Source organism: Melopsittacus undulatus, chromosome 10 (assembly GCF_012275295.1).
Source record: "Melopsittacus undulatus isolate bMelUnd1 chromosome 10, bMelUnd1.mat.Z, whole genome shotgun sequence".
Taxonomy (NCBI): Eukaryota; Metazoa; Chordata; class Aves; order Psittaciformes; family Psittaculidae; genus Melopsittacus; species Melopsittacus undulatus.
The window spans coordinates 34,513,962-34,527,762 of record NC_047536.1 but is presented as its reverse complement, the minus strand read 5'-3'; the positions used below and the strand labels follow the sequence as shown (position 1 = coordinate 34,527,762).

Sequence of the window (13,801 nt, the reverse complement as noted above, 5' to 3'; positions counted from 1 at the left end):
TGGGACCAGGTTTTCTCCCGGAGTGGTTAAAGTTGATGTTTGCCTGTTTTTTGCTTTATTACAAACTTGTTTTCATGCTCAAGTGCAAACCCAGCAAACTGCCCCAGGGAGTTTCACCCCAAATTGGCTTCTTTATAAACCCCCTGAGCCGGCTGCAGGGAGCCTGGTTCTGCCCTGGTGAGGCCACCAGGCTCCCTTGGCAGCTCTCACCGAGCAGAGCAGCAGAACAAAGGGCCCAACAATAGAACATTTCCAATCTGAAACATGAATTCCCAGCTGTTCAGTGCTCGGCAAGGGCTGCCCAGAGCCCTGGTGAAGTGGGTTACGTGTGCCAGCCCTGCAGAGCCACGCAGGGAAAGGCTCTGTGCTTGTGGTGTGCTTTAGAAACCCTCCCAGATAATGGTGTGTGACACTTATTAGCCCAAGCTCTGTTCCTGCAGCATTTCCCACCCTGCTGGCAAAGGGCCCGATCCCTCTTTCCAATTGGGGCAGGAGAAGTTTTGGCCTTTGGCCTTGCTGGGAGCAAACGTGACCTTTACACTGATTGCACTGTATCCATCACGGTGATGTTCCAAGTGCTGCGGCTGCAGTAGCCAGCTCGGCTGGATGGATGGTGGGATGAGGCAGGGATGTCACCTGTTGGGTCACCCCAAACCAGAACACTTCACCAAGTGCCTGGCTCTAGCCAAGCTGTCAGCCCCAGAGCTCAGGATCCCTTTGCAGGAGGCAGCTGATGAAAAGGGGCATTGTTACTTCAGGGGCACCCACCCACCAGCCCCATGTCCCCCTATTCTTCCAGGGACATGGCACCATCCTGGCTCGGAGGCACCAGGTGCTGGGTATCCCCCCAGCCATGGAAACCACGATGAGAGCTGAGATGTGCTGAGCAGATTCCTGAGTTATTTTAGTAAAGCTCTCCCCTTAGCTGTTCCCTTAAAATATAGCAAACAGGAAAACAAAGGATCTCCATCAGGAACAGACAGAAGTGCCTTTCTGCCCTGAATGGTAGCTAAATAGTCACTAAGTACCTGTGAAAATGCACAGAGCAGATTAGATAAGGTAACTTTTACTGGGGAAGAGTCTCTGGTTTCTCTAGGAATGTATCAGGAGTAAATCACCTGAAAAACCAGTGGGGTCAGAGAGGAATTACCTGGGTTGAACACAGGCACACACACACAGGCACACACAGGTAAAGGTTAACTCAGCAAGATGGAAAACTTCGACTCATCCCCATCTCTTCCTCCTTCTCTTGTCCATTGAGCAAATCCCAACTCATTTGTGATCACAAACCTGCCTAATACACAGATCTGACAGCAAACCCTGCAGGGTACCCACGTCATTCATAAAGGCAAATTGTCTTGCTCATGGGAAACCTGGAACATCACTGGCATCTCTTTCACTCTTACTAAATTCGGACTAATTCCAATGGAGTTATACGAGCCTGGAATTAGGATTGAACCCATTTGGCTTTAAACCATTCTCCCTGTTCCATCCGTGTGTCCAGCATGTGATCCAGATAGCTTCATGAAGAATGAGCTCGAGGATTCCAGGAGCCCTCGCTTGTGACATGTGGGGGACGAGGATTGTTCCCGTGGAGTCCCCCAGGCCTTTTAAAACAAAGGTTTGCTTTCTTTACCAGTTTCCTAAAGAGGAAAGGTTTTGGTTTCTTAGGCTCAGCTCAGATCTGTTGCAGTTGCACAAACTCACAGTAAATTTGAGGCTGTTAATGGGATTAGTCCAGCTTCACATCAGGACAGTTTCAGGCAGAACCTAAGCACCAAAGCTCATCTACCTCACTCTTCCTCCCCCTGTGGGGATGCTGAGCTGCTTCTGCTGAGCCTCATTCCTTTTGGCAGTGATGAACTATTAGATGGGGGATGGCAGGAGAGCAGCATATCATCCTGAGAGGTCTGCAAGGCTCACCTCACCCGCACCTCCGCTCCAAGGAAGGAGCAGCTTTGTCATTGTTGCTCTTGGCAAGTGCTTTCCTAAACTCCTAAGGACTCAGATCTTGGCCCCAGCCAGCCTGGGGAGGTGGCAGGTTTTGTTCCTGGGAGCTGTTCCCCTTTCACTGCAGACCCAGGCAGCCACAAGGCCCTCTTGCACTGGGGCTTCAGCATCTTCCCATCACAAGGTAACACCCTGGCACAGTAGAAGAATGGGTTATTTGGGGTAAATACTGAGATGTAGAAATGCTCTTAGTTAATCTGTAGTTCAAAGTGTGACAGGAGCCAGTGACATACAACCATGAGAAAAGAAAGGGGGTGTTAGTTTACAAGCTTCCTAAAGCTTTCCCATCATATTTGACCTGAGTAGCTCTGGTGCCCTCCCCTGTATCCTCAGGCAGGAATGCTTCAGATGCCCAGGGGTGAATCTGAATGGGGAAAAAGCACTTCCATGAACCCAGTTAGTGTCTTGATACAGAAGATCTGCAGAACCCAATGTGATGTTTGAGTCAGTTACAGGGAGGTTTTGGGTCAGGTCATTTCTTAACCCGATGCACCAGAGCTGGTACTTCCCGAGGTGTGAGGTGTCCTCAGGTCTGCTGGCTTCTGCTGGGACCTTTGGCTATTCAGCATTTCTGAGCTGATATTCAGCATTGTGTTTGGGTTCCTGAGCTTCCAAAGGTGCTGTAAAACATTCTGTGAAGGAGCTGGGTCAGAGGAGCCTCTGAAACCAGGGATCCCTGAAGGCACAGGCCAGCCAAGGGGAGTCAGGGGCAGCAATGGAAACCTCCTGCCACTGGTTCACCTTCAGCTCCTGGAATTCCTGCTTCCCCATCAGCTGTGGACACCACACATCCCTTTGGAGTGTTCTGGAAGGCTGGATTCATTCCCTGCGCTTGCATCCACCTGCACTGAGGGCAAACAAATCTCCCCTCTAACCAGCAGCCATCCTTGCAGGAACCAGTGTTCCTCTTGAGCAGCCCCATGGCACGAGGCTGTAAATCCAGCATTAGCACAGGTAACCCCAGCAGCCTTCATGTCCTGGGGGGAGCTCAGGCCCCACAGTGCTGATGGCAGAGCTGGCAAACCCTGGGGAGCAAAGGAAGATCATTGTGGATGTGCTTTGTGGGGACCGAGCTGCAGGAGTGCTCTGGATCAGAGACCTCCGGAGCTCAGTCGCAGGCAGCAGAGGAATCAACAGGAACAATTGAAATTAAAGATCTTTAAAATGAAGTTTGTGTTTTAATGAGGGTGTTAAAAATAATCTTCATCACCACATGGAGATACTTAATAAGTTGCCTTAATGTTAACACCTACCTGAGGGAATCCCAGCAAAATTGGCCAGACTCTGTGATGCTAAAGCAAGCTGCAAATCTCTTCCTGCTCAGCAGCCTCTGCATCAGTCCCATTGCGTGGAAGGGATTCTGAGGCATCGGGTTCTTGCTCTGCTATGTCCCAGGCTGGGAGCATGGCACGGTCTGGATGAGGTGCATCTCTTCTGCAGGTGGCAGCAATGCTTTGAGCTTTGCCTTGTGAACCAGCATCTGTTCTGTAATTATGGTCCTGGTGGGGTCATGTTCTCAGAGGAACCTCAGCTCAGTGGGCACCTGCTCTTTAAGTGCTTCTGAACCCTTATGTTTGATGGTTATAGGAACACGTTGTAGGTTTGTGCTTCCACAGCCCCTATCTAAATAACGTTTCCCCTCTGTTCTTCAGAGAGTGAACCACCCTCCTCCTTGGTTTCTGGGATCATTGACTACAACATGCCCCTCACCTCCACCTACCTGAAGCAAATGAAGCTGCGGGTGATGAACTCCCAGGAGCAGGTGAGTTGTGCTCCGGGTACAGAGCTGGTGTTGCTGTGCTGGGGGTAGATGGAGCGCCTGGTGCTCAGCATGTTGGGTTCTGGAGGATGCTCTGGGGCTCTCTATTGGTGTGTGGAGGGCAGGTGTGCCTCTGAGAGAGAGACAGCACCACTTCATTGTGCCAGAGGAGAGGAGGGGTTGATGCAGTTACTGCTCATCCTTTAGATGTACAGGTCTAAGAAATTGTCTTGAAGTAAATACGTCAAACAGGAACCTGTTTCTTTACCTCTGAGTTGCTTGGGGGCTTGGGCAGTTGGGGTCTGAAGCCCAGACCTTGCTTTGGCTGCTCCAAATGGATCAGCACCTTGAGGAAGTTCAACCGCAGCCACCCCGCTCTGGTGTCAGCATGGGAGAAGGGTCTGTTGTGTGATGCTGGTGTTAAGCCTCTGGATTTGATCTGGGAATGGATGGGGCAGAATGCCACAGGATTGTACCCAGGCTGTGCAGTGCTCTGCAGTTGTGCAGCTGCAGGATTAGCTACGGGAACCTCTTTGCACCATGGAAACAGGCTATAAAAAGACAAGTCTGTTTTACTTGCTCCCCAGTCTGCACTGGAAGCCAGTGCTGGATGTTTGCTCCTGCACACTGAAACCTGACCCTGATCTCATGCATTACTACCAGTGGCAAGAAGTGAAAGTTTGCATTGTGCAGTGGTGGAAAACCTTACTGATGTTTTATGCTAACATTAATATGCCAAGGCTGTGCCCGATGGGTGCTCTTATCTAGAGGCACCCTCAAAGGATGTTGGATGGAGCATCCACTGCTGCGGTGTAAGGTGCCAGATGTGGGTTGGTGGCTGGAGCTGGACAGAATTGAGCTCCTCCATCACTTCCACAGTGAAACCCTCCTGCTGGAGGGCAGGACAGCACCTGATGGGCAGCACTGGTGTGGTCTGGAGCTTGTTTCCTTTGCTCATGTTGGACACTTGAGTGGGCTCAAGGCTTCATTTGCAATAGGTTCTCTTGTAGCTTTGGAAAGGGAAAGGCTGCGACGTGCTGGGGTTTGTGCTCGGCTGGGCTGGGTGGTAGAACTATGGACAGCTCCAGGGGCTGAGCTGGGCCTGAAAGGGTCAGAGGTAGGAAACTGGCCTTGCAGTTTGGTCTTGTTTCCACCATAAACCCCCATGAGGCTGCAGGTTTTAGTAGTGAACCTGGAGTTGTGAAGCTGCCTGCCTGGGGATGCTGCTTTGGAGAACTTTGGTTGGTGTTTTGGAGCTTTGAGTCTTAACCCTGAGGTTTGGTTCAGCCGTTTGACACTGGGCAGGTGAATAGAGCATCCTGCTAACATGGATACTCCTGGAGCTCGCTGAGACCAGAAGACTGTGTCATATGGGAACAGAAAAGGGACCAGCTGAGGCAACCAGCAGTTGTTGGTTTAGATCACAAATCAAACCCTTGCTGTTACTGCCGACCTCTGCAGTGGTTCTTTGCCTGAGCTCTCACTGGTGTGCTGTGGGGCAGCTTTCTCAATGCTTCCAAACTGCTGTTGGTTGCTCTCCCGCTCAGCCTTGCTGCTGTGTCCCCTCAACTGCCTTCCGCTCACCAGCCTTTGGTGCTGGTAATAGAAATAAGGCAAGCTACAGACTCGTGCTCAACGTGGCTTTTGCCAAAAGCAAATACTTGTGTGTGGCAGCACCAGGAGGGGTAACAATGAATGAATTTATGCCAAAGTGGCCCTTTAACTTCATTATGCAGGGAAAAAGCCATGTGCTTTTGTAACATATTAGTGCTGCTGAGCACATTAGTACCAGGGCAGCAGCATCTCCAGAAGGAAGCACAGCCAAAAGAACCTTAAAGACAGCATTTTATCTGTGCTCAGGGACAAGAAGCAGTTGGAAGAGGAGCTCTTTACATGGCTGCTCCCAGAATGAAGAGTTCCTGCAGAATATATTGCAATATAGTTCTTGGAGTCGGTATATTTATTCTGGCATGATGGAAACCAGCTGTGAACCGTGTTGCTTAAATTGGGTTCACTGCAATGTGCAGGAGCTTCTGGGGTGTCAGTTGTCCTTCACTCCCATTTGACACCAATTCTCACCTGCAGAGTTTCCACAGAGCACTGAAACAGGCACATTTCAGGGTATCCTCTGAGGCATGGGAGCATCTTGGAACTTCCAACCTTCCCAATCCAGCAAGAAAGGATGGAAAAGGAGATATTTGATATTTGTCTGTAATGATCCTTGCTCCTCATTTTCAAACACTAAATATTAGCATTTGTGATTGGTAATTTGAGTTTATTGCAGTCATTTTCCAGTCTCATGGTTTGCAGTGTTAAGGCCTCTCTCCACTCTCCTTTCTCCCCGGTGCCCTGTTGCTGTGCTTGCTCACTCCAGTGTCTCAGAAGGCTCTGGCATTACCAGGACAGCTGAGGTGCATCCTCTCCCATCAGCTCTCTTGCTTCCTTCTGCTTCACATCCATCTCCAGGCTAATCCCAGGGTGCAGAACTGGCACCGAGGCCACAGCAGAGGCAGGGAATGGGGCGAGCAGCCGCAGAAGGGGACACAAGGATTGCGTTTTCAGTCTGTAAACTCACTATTGAGAATGGCAGACATCTCGTGTCACATAGGCCAGAGACCAGAACCAAACCTGGCAGAGCTGGAAGCTGTTGGGTGCTATCTAGGACCTGGGTTTGGTTGGTTGAGTGTTGAGTGAAGGGGTCCTGAAGAAAGCCTCAGTGTGTTCATAGAGGTGTAGTGAAGACAGAAGCACAGTCAGTATTTAGAAGGAAGTGGGATGATGCATTTGCATCACATGAGGATGATAAGATACTTCCCAGTCCATTAAAGAGGGTGTAAAGCACCTCCAGGAATAAATACCTCTAAATCAACTTGACAAGAGAGCTCTCATTCCTTGGCTTGGGCAGGTCTGTGTGTCCTGCTGGTTGTGTTTAGGACCTTTTGGAGCACTGGAGAAGTTCCCTAAATGCCCCTTTACACACGCAGAGAAGGGAACCTTGTCCGCACCCCCCGGGGGGCACCGCGACCGCAGCGGTTGGAAGCACGGGTTTAGTCCCGGCTTGGGGCCGCTGGCGGAGCTGCAGCAGCGAAGCCCTCTAGTGGGGAGGAGCTGGTGCTGGCAGGAGAGCCTGGAACCCGGCTCCGAACACGGGCCTGGGGCCGGCAGAGCCGGGGGCAGAGGTGGTTCAGCAAAGCCATGCGGGTGGGCAGATGATGACACGTTCAGCCGGGCTTCAACCGCATGGGAATGCTTTGCTTTCAGCCCAGGTCGGCTCAGTGGTGTGAGTGGCATTAACTCTGATGTTCCCAGTAGGAAAAACCTGAGAGCTTCTGTTTCCCACTGTGTAGGTCTCGCTGTGGTGTAACCCAGTGTAGCTGTGGGATGGGTGAGCTCTGGGATTGTTCAATGCCAGCAAACACCTCGAGACCCCAGCTTGGGTGAGATGGGATAAAACCTGCACCGAGCTTTCGTCTTGGGATGAGATGCAGTGCAAGGCCTGACTTGGCACTTTGGGGTAAAATCCTGTTATTTTCTGTAAGAAGGGAGGTGGCATTGCCCATCTCCAGTGGTGTGAGCCAAGTGCATCCTGCTGAACTGCTGGGGTGTGTTTAGTTGCTGTGTGTGACTGGTCAGGTCCATTTTATGCACTGGTGGAGAGAAGCTGGTGCCTTTCCCACTATGCATTCACTTCCCTGTGATGCTGTGCAGTTACCAAGGTCCTGGACAAGTTTTCTGGCTACTGATGGAGCTGCAGTTGTGGTGTGAGCAGCAAAGCTGTGATGTGACTGATCCGTATGTGGTGATTAGGACTAATTGCCCTCCAACACACACATCTACCCCCAGAGCACATTCTGCAGAGGCAGCCTGCTAGACCTGAGCTGCTTCAGCCTGTTTCAGGGAGCACTGAACAAGCAGGGCCAGAAACCACAGTATCTGTCTGTAATTCATTGCTTCTTCCAAGAACTCTCCTACTTGGGAAGGGGAAGATGCTGCCTGTACCCTGGGTGGTAACAGCATCAGAGCAGCTCTTCCCAGCAGAGCTAGGAACAAAGGTTTAGTTCAGGTCCTGTAAAGTGCGGCTGGGACACATTCCCAGGGGAAAAAGGAAGGACCTCAGGGTGTAATCCATGGAATAGTCTCATGGATCCAGTTAAATCTGTGCCATACTTGCACACATATTTGTGCCAAGCTTTGCACAGGGAGGTTTCGCATCGCATCCCGAGCTCTGGGTGCTGACGTGCTGTGGGTTGACTTTGATCAAGTCACACAAATGGCTGTTCCTTAATTGCCTTCTCCCTTTAAAAAGGGCAGAATACCTTAGAGAGGCTCCTGAGGTCTCGCTCGCTAATAAAGCTCCTGGAGAGCGTGGATGGAGCGAGTTGGTATTAATGATTTCCGTTATTACAGACGATGAAGCTGTGGTTCAGCTCCTTAACCTTGACTCTGTGCTCGCTTTTGTTTCCTCTGCTGCTCATCCTGCGCAGGCAGGCTCACACCTCAGCCAGCATCACACCCCCCGACCCACGTGGTGAGCCCTGGGTGCGCACAGGGAGCATGGGTAGCTCCCAGGAGTCTGATTGCCTCACAAAGATGGATCCTGACACGCGTGATGTGGCTTGGGAATGGCTAAAATGGGGTTAGTGGTGGTTCTGTTGATGCTGACTCGATTCTGGGTTAGGTGTGGAGAGAGGAGGTGTGGGGGTTGCCATGGTGTAAGGCCATGCAGACATTCCTGCTGATGCTGCAGGTTCAGGCTTTGGCAAGGAACATTAGGGGATATTTGACCCTTCAAACACCCGTTCCCTGCATCCCAGAGGAAGGCAAATTCCATCCACAGGAACTCCTTCACTTGGCAGTGGCTGGTGCTCTCTGTGGTGTGTGAACCTGTATTTCCTCTCCATCTCTTGGGCTTGGCCGAGGGGAAAAGCCCTTTTATTCATGCCTATGCTAGGTGCTGACAACAACTGCTTGTACAGAGGGAGCGCCCAAGATGAAGAGGGAATAGAGCCCTCAGCCCATCACAAACCTGCTCCGTGATAAAGTTCCCCAAATCTTCACTCTCCTTCTTGGCCCTGACTCTGCTCTGGTTGGCAGATGAGTTAAACCATGGGGATAAAAGCTGCTTATCCCCCTCATTGCCACACAACCGGGGCCCTCCTTTGGTGCTGTCCTCTCACACTCCCCTTCACTACTCACCCCTGTGAGATTCACATTTTACTGCTCATTACCCAGTGGGGTTTGGTGGTCACAGAGGACCCAATGCAGGAGCTCCCATTTGTTATTTAACCTACTTTCCAGAGGCACAAGAACATCAAGTGACTTGCACAAGGTCGCCCATGAGTCAGTGACTCCTGTGGCGTGATGGCCAGACCCTGCCGTCCTGCAGTCCCATGCTCTCACCACTAGATCCCTGTGCCCACACTCGGCAACAGCACCACTATTCAATTAAGCTCCTGCAGTGCCTTAAATGTCGTTTATTCCTGGCTTTGACAGCAGCCCTGGTATTCTTGCGGAGCTTTGCCTTAGGAAATGACAGCATATGAGGTCAGGGCGGCGTAAGCAGTGCCCTTGGACATGTCACTGCCTGGTACAGGCAGGCTGCACGGTGCCAGGGCTGCTCAGCCCGGGCATGGCTCATCCTGGACCTGCTGCTCCGGTGGCATCTGATGGGAGCAGAGTCTGACAGGGAGCCCCACATTTCTGTATGGGCAGGTCTGTGTCTGAGTGAAGGGGTTGGCAGGGATGAGAAGTGATGAACACATGAGGAGAGAAGGAAGGAAGTGACTTGTAATATATTTGATGTGTTTTATATATAGTATCATAACAGTAGTACTGGTTTATTGTGGTGTGGGATTTTTAACGTGGCACTTTCCCCTGTTCCTGACAACTGGATAAATTATTGTTTCCAGTTCTATATTCAATTACCAGCTATTTTCCCCTCACTAATTTGAATCTGAAAAGCACCCTCTAGAAGGGAGCTCCATGTCTGGCATTCCCAGTGCTCCCTGGCTGCTCCTGGAGGCTCCCACTGGTGAGCCCCATCTCTGCCTCTGCCACCCTCGTGACCCTGAGCCCAGGCATCAACAATCGTGTTTCTGTGGGGCTTGTGACCCCACTTACAGCACTGGTGACCCCCTCAAAGGGTCAGGACCCCTCCAGGCACCGCAGCAACTGCCCAGTGTGGTTCCTCCTCCCCTGCATCCCATGTGGATGCAGCTGCTCAGCACCAAGTTTCCCCGATGTGAAATTTAGGTTAATCCATTTCCAAAGTGGATTAACTTAACTCCCACAAAGGCACTTAGTATAAAATAAGAGTGTCCACATGGTGAGGCAGCACAGGATAGTGGTTGTGCTTCAGGCTCACACCCCGGCCGGTCCATGTCCCAGCCTTGCTCCCAGGGGGATGCACTCTCCTAAATGGCTTTTTGGTCGATCTAGGTCGAAGCCAAAGGGAGCTCAAAGAGCAAACAAAGCCCAGCAATGGGAAGGGGTTAAGAGACGGCTCCACTGAGGTCCACAAGCCTCCTGTTCACCTTAAATGGTCAGGATTTTATTTTAGCTCCAGGGAGGAGCAGCAGCCATTGAGCTGGAAGTGAGCACAGAGCAGGCCCCGCACTGGGGCTTCCTGCGGGAGATCCCGGGGCTCTGCTCTCGCCCTTCAGCCTCTGTCTCCATAGAGCAGCCTGGAGGAGATGGAAACATGGAAACACAATAGTGAGCGATCCCCATGTTCAGCTCTGGCTTTGGATCTTCCCGAGCAGCCCCTCCTCCCTTGCACGCTTTCCCTGGCAGGGAAGCGGTTAATGGGAGCCGATAACATCATAATTGGACACCCGCACTAACAAGCCGTAAACACCAATGTGGCAGTTCCCATCCTCAGCTCTGGCACCAGCTCTGGCACCGGCTCTGCCGCAGGCTCCGCCGCTCAGTCCCTTACACTTGCTTTATTCCCTAAAAATCTCCTTCATAAGCATTGAACAACAAGAGATGAGATGGGCTGGGGAGGGGGACACCGAGGTACCAGCACCCATTGAGATGCTGCTGCACATCAAGATGCTGGTGCCCATGGTGGGATCCCCAACCGGTTGGAGGCCACTGCCCCGCTGCCCGCGGGGTCCTGCTCAGGAGCCGGTACCGTGCTGGGATACACGGAGACCCCTCGGCTGCTTGCCCAGAGCTGGGGCATCCCCCTCCCTCCCGTGATCCGGGGCACGGTGCCCGAGGCGCTCCCCCGTTCAGGCGGGGCAGGGTCCCCCCCCCGCTCCCACCGTGCACGGGAGAAGCGGCTGAGACAAAAGGCTCCAGCGGCGGCTCCCGCGGTGCTGCCACCGCCGTCCGGTACCGGCGGCTCCGGGGCCGTGCGGAGCGGGGGATGCCCGTGCGTGCGGCCGTTCCGTGCCTCCGGCCGCGCGTTCTCGCTGCTCTCCAGCAGGCGCCCGGCCCTGGACATTGTCTCTTCCTCCCGGAGGAAGGGCCCTCCCCGGCTCTCCACAATGTGCTCTTCCAGGCGCGGCTCCCCGCGCCCCCCGCCCGGTGCGCCGCCCCCCGCGGCCCCGCTCCCCTTCCCCCGCCTCCTCCGCCCGCGGCCGGGCCCCGCTCCCCCCCCCCGGGAGCCGGGAGTGACGCGCTCCGCAGCGCCGGCCCCTCTCCCCGGGCAGCAGCTGCTTGTCAGGCTCTCCGGAGCGCCGCCAGCCCGGGCCCCCCCCGGCCCCCGCCCCGTGCTCCAGCCGGGCTGGCGCAGGCCCCGCTCCCCGCTCCAGGTACGCGGCCGTCCGCGGGGCTCCGGGGCCCCCGGGGCGGAGGATGGGGGGGACGGAAGGGGGGGGGGAGATGCGGGGCGGGGCGGGGAGGGGAGGGGGGGGCGGCGCCGGGGCCCGGCCCCAACTCCGGGGGGAGCGGCCGCGGCCCCGGGAAGTTGTGGGTCGCCCGACGGCGGCGGCGGCGGAGGGGAAGGGGAGGGGAAGGGGGGGGGGGGGGGCGCGTCCTTCCCGGCGCCGCTCCCCCTTCCCCGGAAGAGCACAAAAGCGCAGAAGAAGAAAGTGGGAGGAGGCGTCGGGAGCGCCCCGGCCCCATCAATTGCCGGCACCGGCCCCGCCGCCATCGCCGCCCGCCGGCCCCGGGCGGGGACTGCGCTGGAAGCAGCCGCCTCCCCGGAGGTAAAGCCCCACGTACGTGTCAATGCCCGCCGGGGGCCGAGCCCCGCGCACCGGCCCCGCTCCGGCTCCATCGCGGTGTGTTCGTTTACCTGCGGGCGGAGGGAGGGACGGGACCGGTACCGGGACCTGGGGGCTGCTGCCGGTGCTGCTGCTGCTGCTGCGGGGGGACCTCCGGGCGCTCAGCCCGCAGAGCTGCCCCGCTCGAACCGCTCCGAAGCGGGGCAGCCCCGGTACCCGCTGCCCCGTGCCCCTGGGTGAGCGCAGTGCCCTTTAACACCTGGAGGCCCATGGGTGTCAGGACACCCCCCCCGCCTCCAGTGGGAGAGCAACCACCGGCCCGGCCGGGGCGAGTGCCGGTGCCGGTGCCCGGTACGGGGCTCCGGGGACAGGGGGAGCACACGGGGCCGGGGCACTCGGTGCCCCCGGTCCGGCAGCCCCGGGTTCAGCACCTTCCCGCTGAACAGCAGGAGTGTGGGGAAGAGGCCGGGAGGCACCCCCTGCCCTGCACCCTCTGTTGGGGCACTAGGACACCCCGGGGAAGGGGGGCAGGGGGGTGATGGTCTCCCCTTCCTCTTCCATTCGCCGCTCGCCTTCTACATGGACTCTTTTGCCCGGTTTGGGGAACTACAAACACTCGGTTTTGTCGCGTCCCGTAGAAATGAGCAGGAATTTCAGTAAATAAGGATGTGACCTGACAAAGAGCGTGGGGATGTTCCGCTCGGGGTGTGCTCTGCGCACAGGAGCAGCAGCGCCGGCACTCGCCTCAGCCTCCAAACACCGTGTGCTTTAAAGGCTCCTCGGGCTCTTGGAAGCAATGACCACCCCTGTATCTGTGGCTGCAGCATCAATCTTTGACCTGGAGTGGTTTATCTTCCATTAGTAAGCCTTTCTCTGTGCTGAACTGGTTAAGTTAGGGTCAAATCTGGTTCAATACCTTCTTGGCATGCTCAGAGGGCTGGGTTTAAACAGTGGCTGAGGCAGAGATGAGGCTGCCTTCCTGTGTGCTCGGCCCCCAGCGCCGTGGGGTGTTTGCAGGTCTGGGGGTGTCTGTACCGGGCAGGGCCGGTGGGCACGGGCACGGCACCGGAGCAGCACCGGGGCTGGCACGCTCGTGTTGCCTTTTGTTGACTCTAAAAACACGGCAGCCTCTGGTGGGAAGCTGAGCATGGCTGTGTGCTGGGGGGTTGCACACACACAGTTCCTGCTCCGTGGAAGGAAATCCCATCGGGATAGCAGGATGTGGTGTGAAAGGACACGGTTTAAAACCTAAGGGCTTAAAGAGGGAAAACAAACGGTCCTGAGGTGCGGAGCCTGGACTCCGGTGAGGCACAGCATGTAAATGACTGGAGAGAGGCTTGCGAGGCAGTCCCTGAGAAACTGAGCCTGCTGTAAAATAAGCAGGTTACCGATAGCCTCGCATCTGTCTGCGAGCTGTGGTTCTGGGAGTCACTTCCCCCCTGCCCTGATGCAGCTGCACTACAGGAGCCACTGGAGAAGAAACCCTGCCTGGCAATGACAGCCCTGGAGTCAGGAGGTCCTGCTGGTGGTCCTGGATCTGCCAGTGATGCTCTGTGTGCATGAAGCAGCCGGGGTGGCTGTGGGGACCCAGCTCTGTAATAGGAAGAATCAGCCTTTCCTGGCTCGGAAGGAAGTTGAGGCTCAGCAGACGCCTCCCCACAGTGCTCGAAGGCTGGGGAGTGGGAAGTGGGACAGAGCCACGGAGCATGAGTCCTGCTCGTGCCATGGGGTGAACACAACCAGCCCCTGCGGTGCCTGCGGAGCAGCTGCCAGCGTTGGGCTGCAGATAAGGAGAGGAGCAGGGACCTTGTTTTCCAAACCCTGCTCCAACGCTTGGGTGTGGCCTGTGAATGCACCA

At 55.2% G+C, this 13,801-nt stretch overlaps 1 protein-coding gene across 1 annotated transcript in view; it reads left to right on the top strand.

Annotated features, from left to right (window-relative positions):
* The window catches only part of NOL4L (nucleolar protein 4 like), a 56,058-nt gene that overhangs the window by 20,649 nt on the left and 21,608 nt on the right, over nt 1-13,801 (top strand). Inside the window, exon 4 of the mRNA XM_034067102.1 lies at nt 3,663-3,772. Within this exon, the coding sequence (XP_033922993.1) occupies nt 3,663-3,772 (110 nt within the window). The remainder of the gene's footprint in view (nt 1-3,662; nt 3,773-13,801) is intronic.